The sequence below is a fragment of the Phocoena sinus genome, chromosome 3, assembly GCF_008692025.1.
Source record: "Phocoena sinus isolate mPhoSin1 chromosome 3, mPhoSin1.pri, whole genome shotgun sequence".
Classification (NCBI taxonomy): Eukaryota; Metazoa; Chordata; class Mammalia; order Artiodactyla; family Phocoenidae; genus Phocoena; species Phocoena sinus.
The window spans coordinates 41,375,507-41,389,754 of NC_045765.1; the positions used below are offsets into that span (position 1 = coordinate 41,375,507).

A 14,248-nucleotide genomic window follows, 5' to 3' on the forward strand; every position below is an offset into this window, starting at 1 on the left:
AGGACTTGAGGGGGGTGGTCACAATGGAAAAGGGAGCACAGAATTCCATAAACCCAAAGTCCAAGGTCACCTCTGAGGCCTCCTCACAAGCCCCAGACCAAGAAGGTCTCCAAAGAAGGGATGGCAATGGGCAGGTGAATGCAGCAAAAGTCTGCTCCTGGAAAAGGGGCAGTAATTTTAGTTCGAGATTGAAACACTTCTCTAACAGGGGACTAAATGTGAGCTATTCATATATTGCTTTACTATTTCTAGAGCAGTCTAATCCCTCCTTACTTCCATCCGAAGGCGGAGAAAATGAAGCCTTGAGATATTAAAGAAGCTTCCCAAGGTCAGCAGCCAGCAATGACAGGCGACCTGTGTTCTAGTCTAGACTCTGTCCAGACCGTGTGTCTGCTCCCCATCCCTTCCCTCTTCAGACGGTCTGAGGGGCTTATATATGCGACAGTGAGGACAAATTCAGGAGGAAGGCACTAAAAATGCAGCCCCAGGGATTTAGATGGGGTCAAAAGAACAGCCAAGGGACTTCCCTGGCAGCCCAGTGGTTAAGACTCTGCTTTGCCACTGCAGGGAGCATGTGTTCGATCCCTGGTCGGGGAACTAAGATCCCGCATGCCACATGGAGTGGCCCAAACCAAAAAGAACAGGCAAGTGTTAAGAAACACTTAATACTTAATGAGACACTGCTGCCAGAGGCTGCATCATCTCCTCCTGTGAAAAATGCCATTCAGGATCTCACGGAGCTAAGGTTGTCCTGAGGGGTGATCCCCACTGGAAATGGAAACAGGCCATATCAGCCTTCCTGCAGTCACTGGTGACCTCCAGCTCGCATTACAACCCTGAGCCACCCAGCTTGCCTGCCAGCCTCTACACGCCCAGAGCTCTGTGCCTTTGCAACACCCCTCCCCACACTCCAGGCCAGGCCCCTAGAACCCAGGGTGCGTGGCAGGCCTCACTCACCTTGGGTCGTGCTGGGGAGGGCCGAGGTCTTTTCTTCACTTCAATCCAGTTCTCAGAATCCAGGTCAGGGAGGCTGGCAGACAGGCCCTTGGGCAGGGTCTTTAGGTTGCTGACCTCCTCTGTTTTAGTTGGCACTGGGGTGACAGCACGGGGAGAGCCAGGCGCCGACTCTAAAGGGTGGAAAGGGGAGATCCTCATCCCTCCAGCCCTCTTCCTGATGGCCAGAGGACAAGGGCAACAGGGAGGCATCCACATGCCAGCAGGGTACCTACCTGTCTCCTTCTGATAGTGCTGGCGGGGCACAAACTCTGGGCAGTTGAGAAGCTGGGAGAAATCAGTCTGGGAATAATCCACTATTGGGGGACCAGGAAGAGGCCATTTCTCTGGCTCCTCCCTTCGGCGGACTTTTTCATCAACGATCTCCACCACCTTGCTGTCCTTTAGGGCCTGCACGGGAGAAAGAGGGAGAAGATGCAGAGGAAAGACACAGACAGACTGAGATCTTGGAAGCTGGTAGATGACGGAGCCCCATGAGCTCAGGGATAAGTCCAGTTCTGGCAGGAGTATAAGAAAACTGGTACCATCTTCCACGACCAGCGGACGGGTGAGATGTTCAAACTTGTAGGAGGGTACCAACATGAAAAACACACCTGCCCTTTGACCCTGCCATTCTACTTCCAGGAATCAGCCCCACAGAAATACTTGCACGAACAGGTGACAACGTAAGATCTGGATACAAGGCCATTCACAGCAACATTGTCTGTAAAAGGAAAAAAACTGGAAACTACCTACGCTTGCCACCACATAAGCAATTTAAACCAATTATGGCACATCCATTCAATGGAACACTATTCAGGCTTTAAAATCAGCTTCAAATGTGCTGAGGTGGTAAGAGTCACAAAAAAGCAGGTGTAGGTCAGTGAGTTTAAGATCCCATTGGGGGACTTCCCTGGTGGTCCAGTGGGTAAGACTTCGCCTTCCAGGGACTTCCCTGGTGGCGCAGTGGGTAAGACTCCACGCTCCCAATGCAGGGTGCCCAGGTTCAATCCCTCGTCGGGGAACTAGATCCCACATGCATGCTGCAACTTAAAGAGTTCACATGCCGCAACCAAGGAGCCCATCTGCCTCAACTGAGGAGCCTGCCTGTCGCAACTAAGACCCAGCGCCACCAAATTAATTAATTAAAACGAAAAAAAGACTGACTTCCAATGCAGGGGGTGAGGGTTTGATCCCTGGTGGGGGAGCTAAGATCCCACATGCCTTGAGGACAAAAAACCAAAACATAAAACAGAAGCAGTATTGTAACAAATTAAATAAAGACTTAAAAAAAAACAAAAAGATCCCATTGGTGTTTGAATTTTTTGGTGTTTGAATTTTTCAGTAAAAACATACAAATGCACACAAATTTTTCTAGGATTCACAGGTAAAGTGCTACAGGTGTTTATCTCTGGGAAAAAGGGTGAAAAATGGAGGGGGGAGAAGAGTTTCCTTTTAAAAATCTTTTAAGGGCTTCCCTGGTGGTGCAGTGGTTAAGAATCCGCCTGCCAATGCAGGGAACACGGGTTCCAGCCCTGGTCCGGGAAGATCCCACATACCACAGAGCAGCTAAGCCCATGCGCCACAACGACTGAGCCTGCGCTCTAGAGCCCACGAGCCACTACTAAAGCCTGTGCGCCTACAGCCTGTGCTCCGCAACAAGAGAAGCCACCGCAAGGAGAAGCCCGCGCACCGCAACTAAGAGTAGCCCCTGCTCACCGCGACTAGAGAAAGCCCGCGCGCGCAGCAACAAAGACCCAATGCAGTCAAAAATAAATAAAATAAAATAAATGAATTTATTAAAAATTAAAATTAAAAAAAATAAAAATCTTTAAAATGGAAGAGGAAAACATTTTAACATGTGACAACATACTGTGTTGGTGAGGCTGGGGAAGAGGCACTCTCATATACTGCTGGTGAGAATGCAAAAGGCACACCCACTAGAAAGGGAATCAGGTAACAGCTAGCAAAAGTACATATGCATTTGCCGTTCAGTTCAACCATCCCACTTCTAGAAATCTACACCAAAGACACGGGCTAAAACATGAAAAGATTATATATATATATGCACCTGTAAATAAGAATGAGGAGTACCTTTCTTCTACTACTACTACTACTACTACTACTACACAGTCAGCTCCCAGATATATTAAGTGAAAGCAAAAAAAGCGTGAAGAAATACATGTGCTATATGTTACCGTTCATCTAAGAAAGGGGAAGTATATAATACCCACAGAGGCATTTATTTAATTTTTTTAATAGAAAGATTCAAGAAAGGTTGCGAATAGTAAAAGAAAGGGAGAAAGGTGTAAGTAAGAAAATTTTAAGTCGGGCTTCTATGAACATACCATCTGACCTTGGAACCACACAAATGTTTTCTATAAATGTAAAACAAACATGAAGACGTAAGAAAGCAATCTCCAAAACGTGAAAGCAAAGCGAAGCTAATGAAACTAATATATATTAAGTTAAAGAAACAACCACAAAAAAATTATTTCAAGTTGAAAATAGTCACTGACTGTATAAATAGGAAAAAAAACTTTTTAGGAGCAGGAGAGGTATAAGTATAATGTGTATAAACTGTAGAGTAAAACAAATGAATAGTTATGTTGATGTTGTTAGGAATTAGGATTTTTGGCATGGGAGAAAGTAGTAGTTACAGATAAAAGATACTTGGGGTTATGTATAGACCCTACAGAAATTTTAATAGAAACTATCAGTACAATCTCATGATGTATTTTATTAAACCAAACAAACAAAAAGCTCTAGAAACATCGACCAATCAAGTAGCAATAAACACTGCTACAACTCAAACTGTGTTATCTAAATACCAAAAACACCACTTCCCCAAAATAGAGGACCCAGAGTTCCTTTAAAAAAATGGCCAATTTCAGATCTGGGACAGGAAATGTACAAGATGAACCAGGGTCCCACTGGCCAAAGACACAACAATTTGATTCAGCATAATCACTACAATAATTTTGAAATAAACAAAATGTTTGAACCTTCAAGTTTGTAATGATATTAAATGATACTAACACAAAAAAAACAAACTCGAAACGCACTGTTCACCTTTGAAGGTTATTAGGGATCAGCTCATAATTCTGAAAACTGGTTAACAAAGGAAAAGATCAAGCACTTATCTGCCCTTCCTGTACAAAGTATATACTTCTTGGTAACCAAATAGTTGATAATGCAAAGTACCTCCTTAAAGAGGTATTCCAGCTAACAAATAAAGACAGATTGACAGAATATAAACATTTTGTAGTCCCTAATGAAGCAACAGGCAGTGATTTGCACTTTATATGGCAAAAAAGAGAACCGAGTGAAGCATTAAGTGACATCTGAGAGAATATATCACTATCTATAAAGTATTCTTGATGAGGAGGGGGAAAAAAAAAAAAAAACAACCAAAACCTGAATCTCATCAGGCTTCTCAAGAACCAATTTACAAAAAAATCTGGAGTACAGAAGAACATGTGAAATGATACCACTCTGTCCTATGGAAAATTCTACAAGATATACAATCTAGCATATTCAAAAAATAAACTGCAAGGAAAAAGAGAGGGAGAGGAGGAGACTTAATAAGACAATAATATTGGTCTTATCTGGATCCTGATTCTCATAAACTACCAAAACATTTTTGACAAGTGGGGTGAATTTGCAACTGATGAGATATTTGGTGATATTAAGGAACTGTTAATATTTTTACATGCAATAATCATATACTGATTATTTTTTTTTAACAGGCCTTTATCTTTTAGACACAGATACTGAAACATGGATGAAATGTCAGATTACCGGAGAGTTCCTTCAAAGTAATCTGGGAAAGGAAACATGAGGAGACAGATGGAATAAGACTGGCCATGAGCTGATAGATGCTGAGGCTGGGTGATGGGCTCATTATACCATTGTGTCTACTTTTGTAAATTTTCCACAATAAAGGGATGGGTGGGGGGAGGAGGGAGGGAGAGAGAGAGAGAGAGAGAGAGAGAGAAGGGGAAGGGGAAGGGGAAGGGGGAGGGGAAGGGGGGGAGGGGAAGGGGGAGGGGAGGGGGAGGGGGAGAGAGGCTGGCCAAGCCTTGGAATCTTAGCGTAAGTAATGAGATGAGGACTCTTCCAGGGTTTTCTGCCTTGGCCCAAATTCCAGCTCCTTAATTAAGTAAGGACCTTTCTTTCCTCTGCACCCCAGCCCCAGGGAGGGAGACATACCGCAAAAATGAGTGAAATGTCAGTGGTAAGGGCCTGTACTCGGTGGAAGGACGCAATAAGTGTGATGGGAAGGAAACCGTCAGCATCCATTTTCCGTCGCAGGAAGAAGTCTCGCTCTAAATTGTCCACGCTGAAGTAGTATTCACTAGGTGGAGGGGAGAAGAAGTATGATTGCTTCATCATTTGTGAATATGCCTTCCTTGTTCTGTACACTCCAGGAAGCTCACATAGCCTCTGACCAACCCTGTCCCTACTGTACTTAATAGTCCTAAAGGCTGAAAAGAGATGATGTTATCCTTTCATGGCTCCCTAACCTTGGGTCAAACTTCTCTCTGCCCTTCAGCCTCTTTGTATGACTGACAAACTCCTCATCCTCCTTTAAAACCCAGCCCCAATATTGTTGGTCACTTTCTCTTCTGTTCCTGAGCCACTTATCACACTCTTCTGCAATGATCTACCTCCTTGTACGGCTCCCCCACCGGACTGAGAAACAACATATTAGAGAGGTTAGGAGTTAAGGTTTTGCAAATCAGACAGAAATGGACTCAAATCTGTGCCTTGTCACTTACCAGTTAGGCAAGTTACTGGGCCTGTATGCTCATCAGTAAAAAGGGGATAAAACCCAGCTCATTAAAATTAAATAGACAACCATAGGACTAAATAAGAGAATGCCTATAACACACGGAGCACTGAGCCTCACCAATAATGCTAGCGTTCTGAATGCTGCCATTACAAATAAAGGGATAAAGTGGAGCAGAATCTAGACATTTTCTCTCCTTTTAAAAAAATTAACTAATTAATTTTTATAATAGTAGTACAGCTCTCTCAAGTTACCTTTTTCAGCTCCAGCCAGAGGCAGCAACTGCTGCTAGCACCGGAAGGGCCTGCACAGCCCTACTCTACCAGGCTACCATCCTCAGGCAGCCCCCAATCCTACCCATGTCTCCAGGAGGAAGGCGCCTGTCCACTTACATCTGGCGTTTGATGTAGTCTTTAAGCAGCTCCTGGTCCACGCTGTAAAGCTCAGTGCTGCTGACATTGTCAAAGTAGTAGGTGATGTTGTTCATGTACTTGGGGGTGCGCGGCCCCTCTGCACCGTCAAACTTTCGGTAGCCGAACTGGTAGTCAAAATGGGCTAAGGGGGAAACGGGCGTCATGAGGGAGAGGAGATCCCTGCCCGCCCCCCACCGCACTCCCTCGGACATCCCGGAGCCCAAAGGGGCCTCACGTACTTCGAGTGCCACCCCGGCCGCGTCCCCGGCCGCGACCACGCCCCCGTCCACGGCCACGGAAGGAAGCCCGCGCCCCACCAGCCCCATCACTCTTCACACTCGATGTCTCATCCTGGTCGTGCCAGGCAGGCTCCGATTTGGTCTCTGGTTGCCAGGCTGGGGTGGGGGGGGCCACGGGCACGGGCACGTAGGTGGCAGGCTCAGACCCTATGGGGAGAGGGGGCGCCGGGTCAGGCCTGAGGAGGAGCCCCATGCCCAGGCCCTCCATAGTGGGAGGTGCATACCTTTGATCTCCCCGCGGTTGGCAGGTGTGTGTCGTGGCTCCGGCGGGCGAGTAGGGCGAGAGACCAGTTTCTCTCTGGGCACTTCAGGCTTCATGTCTATTTGCAACGGAACCCACTTGTGTTTGTTCCCTGGAGGACAGCATGGGTACAAGAAAGGCTTGAAAGAGAGATCTCTCCTGGCCATCCCTACCCCCAACACTTCTGTCCCTGTCTGGGGTCTCAGGCCTGAATCACCATCTGGTGACCTTGGGCAAATTCCTTTCCCTCACTGGACCTCATTTTCATCTCTAAAATAAGAAGGTGGTGGACTTCACTGTGATGGACACTCTTGGTCGACTCCTAATAGCAACTTCTCCACCATCAAGAGAACCCCCTCTGGAACCAGACACATGGCAGCCCAGAATCAAGACTGCACCTTCAGGCTCCCTTAGACACGTGCCGAAATTCTGCCCAGGGGAGCTGAGTGGAAGCAGTCAATTCCAGGGTGAGTCCCTAAAAGGCAGGGAGCTACTCCCCGCTTTCCCCATCCTGCTAGGTGGAGTGAGTCATCTGGAATGAGAAGATCCAACGCACAGCAAGACAAAGGAATCAAAGAGCTGCACCTGGCCTACTTCCACCCAGCTCTCAGGTGAGAGAAGTAACCTTCCATCCTGGTCAGACCTCTGTTCCTCTGGATATGTATGAGAGCAGCCAAACCTGTACTCTAGCCATTTCAGCCAGAGCAATGGGAACTCCTGTCTTTAAATGAAATCTAACACGGGACAGCAATACATCAAGGCACACAAAGAACACTCTGAGGCAGAGACCCCCGCCCCCATCTTCTGCACTGCTAGAGCCCCAGTGCTGAGGACAGGGCTTACCAAATGCTTGTTAAAGAAAAGGAACTGATGGACAGATAGCTGGAGTGAAGCTTGCTACCCAGTGGCCTACACCCATCAGCCTCCCAAGGACGTCTTGCAGGGGCTCCTGAGGTTGCTCCAGCAGCCCTGGCGTTCCCACATTTCTTGGTTCTGCCCTACCACCTTCTCCCGAGTCCTGATCCAAGTCACTCACCTTTCTTCTTCTGCCCGCCTCGCTGGTAGTCCTCATCCCCATTCTTCTCCTCCCCCGATTCATCTGATTTGGTTTTCGGGCTCTCCTTACTATCACTCCCCTCTCCTTTCTCCTGTTCCTTCATGTCCTTTTTGGGTGGCAGCTTGCGGGCAGGCTGAGACTTGTGGGACTGTGGCTGCAGCGGGAAGTAGAGGAACAGGGAGGTGATGTGAGTCTGAGAGCCTCTTGGGATGGGAAAGAAGGGAGCTCCCTGTCACTGGAAGAACGGGGTTGAGGAGCTGGAGCATGTGACGGCAGGTTGGGCTGCATGTATTCTAAGGTCCTACTTTCACACCTGAGATGCTTTTGCTGGGAAGAGTTGTCAAACAGGCAGGAGGTAGAGGACAACCTGTCTCTCCAGCTTCCTTAAGTCTACATGACAGAGACAACCCCCAGGGTTGGGGCTGCGGCCTGCAACGGGCAATTGTTTTACTCCCTACAACAGGATCACATAGTTCAGGTCACCTGTGGGACGGAGGAGATGCTGGCCCCTGGTCTGTCCACACCAACTCTATCTGTGAACTAAAGACCAGTGTGGCCAGAGCCAGTGAGGGACCTAGCTGTCAGCCCAGAACGAAAGTGCTGGGAAGGAAAGGACTGACCAGGAGTCCATCTTCTGCTAGGGCTCAGGAAAGCTACATAAGCTTCCCCATGACCTGTGGTCTGGAGGCGGGTACCTGGCCTAATGATCACCGACAGGCGATCCAAGTGTAGTGATGGAGATCACAGGCTTTGGAACAATACAACACACCTGACTTCTAATCCCCACTTGGCCACCAAGGGCTAGTAATTAACTGTCCCCAGCCTCAGTGGCCTCATCTGTAAAATGGGAATTACTGAAGGACCTATCTAGGAGTCACTGAGGGTTAGATGAAATGATGAAAAAACAGCACTTGGCAGTCCCTGACACACAGCAAGGGCGCAAAGAATGGTTCTTAGCTATTTCAATGTTGCCCCTATGGTATCAACCACTCCTCTTAAAAAAAACAGAAAGGTAACAGCTGAGGCTCTGAAAGCTTGAGGCCAAATGTGAACATGTAGACAGAATTCAAACCTGCCCATCCCTCCCCACAGACTCACCTGCACACTCTTGTGGGCTATCTCTCCAGGTGTTGGCCAGTTGATTGCATCTCCAAAGTCACCAACCTGCAAGGCACATTCTATGAGGGCTCCAGGGTAACCCTGCCTCGACCATTCAGGCCCTCATCCAAAATACAGCTCCACTGAGAGATCAGAGGCCAAAATCAGTCTGTCCACGAGGACCATCCACAATGTAGAGACCCAGAAAAAGTGCCCCTGCTATTCAGAGAGAACCCAGAAGTACCTCGCAGTCCAGAAGCACTCACTACAACAGAAAAGAGGCTCCCACCTCCAGGAGGTCCCTGCTTGGGTTGCCAACTCCTATTTCTTACCTTGCTACCTTTGCGCTGTTTAGGAACTGCTGCCCTCACCACCCTGGCCGGAGCAGCATGTTCTGTGGGAACAAGAAGGGAGGGAGAGTTACGCAGAGCCCATGGGAGGGGCCCACAACCACCTCCTCAGCCTCATCACTACCCCACTCCACCAAACAACCTGCAGGCTCCCAAAGGAGGAAGACGCGGTGGGGACAGGAAGGACACACGCTCAAACACCTCTTTCTGAAGAAATCATGGCAAGTGCGATCATGGAAGCAGCAAGCAGCCGAAACCCCAAGAACTCAACTCGGAGGACCCTCACAGCTCTATACCCTCTTGTGAAAAAAGGAACTGAGTCCATGCCAGGGTTTGCTCTGTAATTCAGGGCTCCCGAATCGACCGAGATTCCATAAAGGGATCTGAAAGACCCTCTCTGGCTCTAACATTCTAGAAGTCTGTGTGTGAGCAGACTTAGGAAGGCAAGATACAAACCCTAAGTGGGCAATCCAAGGACCTCTTCTAAGCCCCACATGTCAGGGCCAGCCCTGTCCTCAGTGACCTGTGGTCAACAGAAGAGTGAGCCGTTCAGAGAAGATGTGCCTGCCTTCCAAGTTTCTAAAGAAAAAGTGAGACCCCCATTTGACTCAATGGTTCCACCTTTAGGGATTTATCCTAATGATACAAATTAGACAAGTGTTTAGGGTTATGTGCAAAGATGCTGAAAGGGCTATTCATAATTTCAAAAAAACTGAAAACAATACATGTCCAATAGCAGGGAACTGGTTAAATAAAAGTTCAACAACTTTTAGAATGGTCATAAAAAGATAATGATCTCTACTGATATGAAAAGATAAACACAACAAATGAGAAAAGTTATAACCCTACTTTTGTAAAGTAAATAAAAAACGTATACATACACATACACACAGTAGAAACTCTAGAAGGAGATATAACCGAGTATTACCAGGAGTTAAGTGGTATGTTTACAGTGATTTAATTTTGTTTGGGGTTCTCCAGTAGTTTCAACAGGGGCAGACGGGGATTTTTATTTTTTTATTTTTTTGGCTGCACTGCATAGCATGCAGGATCTTAGTTCCCCAGCCAGGGATCAAACCCACACCGCCTATAGTGGAAGTGCGGAGTCTTAACCACTGGACTGCCAGAGAAGTCCAGGGGCTTTTTAAAAAGAAGAAAAAAAAAATTTTTTTTAAGGCAGTGGCTCTAATTGGTCTGATCCTTCCTACACCTACACTTATTTTTCCAACTTGGCTCTGAAGACCAAGAGTTTCTGAACCCTTCCTCCCCCAGAGATCCACGGGAAAAGATACATATCCTGGGGCTCTGCTCACCCACTGCTCGCCCGTCACTTTGCCTCCATTGTTGGCCAGCCATGCCAGGGGTCAGGAGCTGCCCTCAGTCCCTGAGCAGAGAAATTTGTCCGGCTGGTCTCAGAAGGAATGTTCTATGCCTTGATCAGACGCGTGTTCCCTTAACGAGCAGAGAGAGCCCTTTCCTGAGTCCTAACTGTGAGGCCACTGCATTCTTGGCTTCTACCCCATACCGGAGCCACTGCCCCCTCAAGACACCCCATATGCCACAGGAGAGCTGGGGCTCTGTAACCCAATCCACAGCATCCCCCATTCCCAGTGCTGAGCAGTGGAGAACGAGAAAACCCCTCTCAGTCCCAAGAGGATGAAGCCCTTAGGCCCAGAGAACTACTTACTCCACACTGATTTTCTTGCTAATTCTGGTTTGGCCCAGAGAAAGCTAATACCACCTAGTTCCCTGACTAGGACCAGCAGGGGCAGCCACGAGAAGATCACCTCCCTCAGCTACACACGAGCTGTGACAGCAGTCACTTTTGCAGGGACCCAGCCTCCACACTCCAACAGCACCGCCTGCATGCTACCAGAACGAGAGCACGCCCAAAGGCCTGCAACATCAACTTCATCAACACAAAGTTGGAAAAGAGGATCAGTCAGAGGGCCAGGTGTTCCTGAAAACTACTGGAAAAGGTTTAAGGCAAAGTTTTTCAGGTCACTGTCTATTTCCTCTAATAAAAACTCTTTCAAAACTGCGAGGAATCAGATCCTGTAATCACCCTGCCTGACATTCTGTTCACCGAGATCACCAAGGGACGTGGTAAAGTACTAAAAGTTCAGTCTCCAATTAATGGGAGCGCTAAACTGCCACTGAAAGAGCCCACTGATTCCCTACTCCCCCACAATCCCAAGCTGACCAGGGGAACGTGACAACACGGGGGTTAGGGGCACCCACCCCCGACATAGTCGAAAAATCCAGTCGCACATCATGTGGTGCTGCTTTTACTACTGAAAAAAACCACATGTAAGTGGGCCCACACCGTTCAAACCTGTGCTGTTCAAAGGTCAACTATATTTTCTATATTGCTTGTTCCAGAAAGATCCTAAAGCTCATCTTTTGGAAAAAAAGCTACCTAGAAGGGCCAGATCTAGGAGGTCTAAGGAGCGGGAAACTAGGGGAGGTTTAGGGGGAGAAAGCATGTGGGTGAGTCAAACTCATCGGGTTGTGGTAAAAAGAACTGGTAAGAGGAAAGGAAAAGCTGGAAATGAAACAGGGATGAGTGTAGGTGAAGTGAGATGGGGCCGGGTTAAGATGGGAGAAGGCCTTGCAGGATGGGGCTGGCCAGAGGGAACTACTAGATTTCAGGCCTTAGTGCCAGGAGAATAGGCGAAGGCCAAATATTTATTGTGGGGCTGGCATCATCTCCTAGAGATGAGTAAAGTATCTAAAAAGACTGAATTTACCCTGATTGCAAAGAACTTCTACCTTGGGGAACAAGGTAATTTGTAGGGGCTTAGAGGCTACATTACTGGAGTTCATACCCACCTGCTGCCATATACCTGGCCATTAGGTCGACCCCCTCGGAGGAGTCCAACCAGATCCTAGGCGAAGTGCCCCAGCTCTGCGCTCTCACTGCGTTGTGTTAGGTGCCCGGTTACTTATCCACCATTCAGCCCACCCCACCCCTTAAGAGCAAGTACCAGGGTGCTTTCATAGCAGTGATCCCAGAGTCTAGCTCAGGGCCTAGCAACACGGCTGACGTTTGTTTAACGAACGGAGAGTTCACACACCCATCTCCTCTAGGATTTCACACTAGAGAAGAAAAGAAGCTTTGCTTTCCAAGTGCTTGTTCCCGAGTCTATGGCCTTAACCCTCAGCCGGAGCCTTCCCCCCCGGCAGAGAAACAAGTATCCTAGGCACTGCTGGATCCCAGGGGAACCCACGTCCCAGCCCTGCCTTGACTCCAGAGGCAACTGATCACCTGAAATCAGTCTTGGGTCCTAGTCCAGACTCCAGTACTCACCAGTTGTATAACCTTGGAGACACTACATACCACCCCCTTCCTGGGGCCTCCCTCACCTTCCTCAACTGAACAAAGGGAATTCACATCTAGAGGTAGAGGGAAGAAAAGGTAAGATCTCAACCAATGAGACTTCTCATGAAAGCAGAAGAGATGCTAGAACAAGCCGTGGTCATAATATTAACGGAGTGAGCACTTACTAGATGCCATGCACTGTTCTAATGCTGAGTCAGTTTCTCTAATTGGTCTCATTTTCCAAATGAGAAAACCAAGGTACACGGTGGAAAGGTCATTTACCAAGATCACAGCTAGCAAGCAACAGAACAGGATCTGAAGCTAAGCAATCAGACTCTAAAGCCTGTGCTCTCAGCCACCTGGTGGACGGTCCAAATTACCTCCTCATCGTGGCCAGTAGGGCAGGCCCTCAATGGCTGGGCTGCAGGATATCATTCTACACACTGGAAAACCAAGGCCCACTGCAGGGAAACCTAAAAGGTCATAGAGCAAGACAAGCGACACTCCTAGGACTGGACACTGGCAACCTGACAATCCCCTCTCCTGCACCCAGAGAGAGGCAAGGGAAATTGCCACCAAGCAGGCCCGGAGGAAGCCCCACGTGTGGCACCCCCCAGTCCCGTGAGGAAAGAGGCATTCAGGCCCACTTCCCAGTCCCTCCACTTCAGCATCTGCCCCACTGAGGATGGGGGGCGGGGGTGGGGGTAAGCATCCAGCTGACATGGATTCTGCCCCCACCACTGCCTGAACTACAGCCCAGGACCCTCACTGTGGAAGGCAGAGACACCATTTAAGGGCAGGGAGTGAGGCCAGTAGGAGTCTAGATTACATCACCCACCTGTGCCCGTCCCTCCCAGGCCAGCCTGGGGACAGAGTAAGAAAAGCCTGATGTATTTTCAGCTGTCATCCAGCCTGGGGGTGTGGTAGAGTCACAGAGGAGGAGCCTGGGGACCCGGTCTTTTCATCCCATCCTCACTGATCCCAACGCCACCCCCACCCCGGCAGGAACACTCTTCTACAGAAAAAAAAAAAAAATGCTGTGTTAACCATCCTCACCCTCTTCACTGATTCCTACCGCTGCCACCACCTCTCAGAAGCCTGTCTCTATCCAGCCTTCCCACCCCAAGTTCCCCCAGACCTGCAGGTGAAACACGGGAGGGGGCTGAAGGGTGCCCTTATAGAAAGGACTGGACAGAGAAAAGAAACCTTCGGAAGGTCCGCTCATCTTGAGGCTCCGCTCAAAGGAAGCTTCTGAAGAGTCCGCGTCCCTCGGCCTGGGAGGAGGGGCAGGGACAGCGGGCTCTGGTCACATGATACCACCTGGCCCAGCCCAGCTCAGGCTCAGGCCCCAGTCAACTATCTATAGCCTGCAGTGACTCTCCCTGCCCCAGACACGGACTCTGCTGTCCTGGGGTGGCTGTGGTCACTCCCACTACTGGTACCAGTCCCTGAAGTCCTACCCCAAAGCTAATTAACTAATCGTCATCACAGCTGAAATATATCAGCAGGCAGTGAAGCCTCTGGCCTCCAAGCACCAGCTCCCTAACGCAGCCTTTCCGAAGAGCACATTTGGTTCTAGTTAGAATGGTAATCGTAATCACCACCTTTTACTGGGTAGTGACTAGGTGCCAAAAACTGGTTTAACTTGCTATGTGTAATTTCACATAATTGTTTCAGAGAGAC

At 48.5% G+C, this 14,248-nt stretch overlaps 1 protein-coding gene across 3 annotated transcripts in view; it reads right to left on the reverse strand.

Moving 5' to 3' along the window:
• The window catches only part of LARP1 (La ribonucleoprotein 1, translational regulator), a 55,162-nt gene that overhangs the window by 11,751 nt on the left and 29,163 nt on the right, over window positions 1–14,248 (reverse strand). Inside the window, exons 2-10 of one of the 3 annotated variants that reach the window (XM_032628115.1) lie at window positions 9,226–9,287; window positions 8,894–8,959; window positions 7,775–7,949; window positions 6,722–6,850; window positions 6,438–6,644; window positions 6,178–6,340; window positions 5,206–5,350; window positions 1,230–1,404; window positions 958–1,127 (exon numbers count right to left, since the gene is read on the reverse strand). In XM_032628115.1, coding sequence (XP_032484006.1) covers window positions 958–1,127; window positions 1,230–1,404; window positions 5,206–5,350; window positions 6,178–6,340; window positions 6,438–6,644; window positions 6,722–6,850; window positions 7,775–7,949; window positions 8,894–8,959; window positions 9,226–9,287 — 1,292 coding nt within the window. The remainder of the gene's footprint in view (window positions 1–957; window positions 1,128–1,229; window positions 1,405–5,205; window positions 5,351–6,177; window positions 6,341–6,437; window positions 6,645–6,721; window positions 6,851–7,774; window positions 7,950–8,893; window positions 8,960–9,225; window positions 9,288–14,248) is intronic. The other 2 variants (XM_032628114.1, XM_032628112.1) reach the window with 2 other exon arrangements.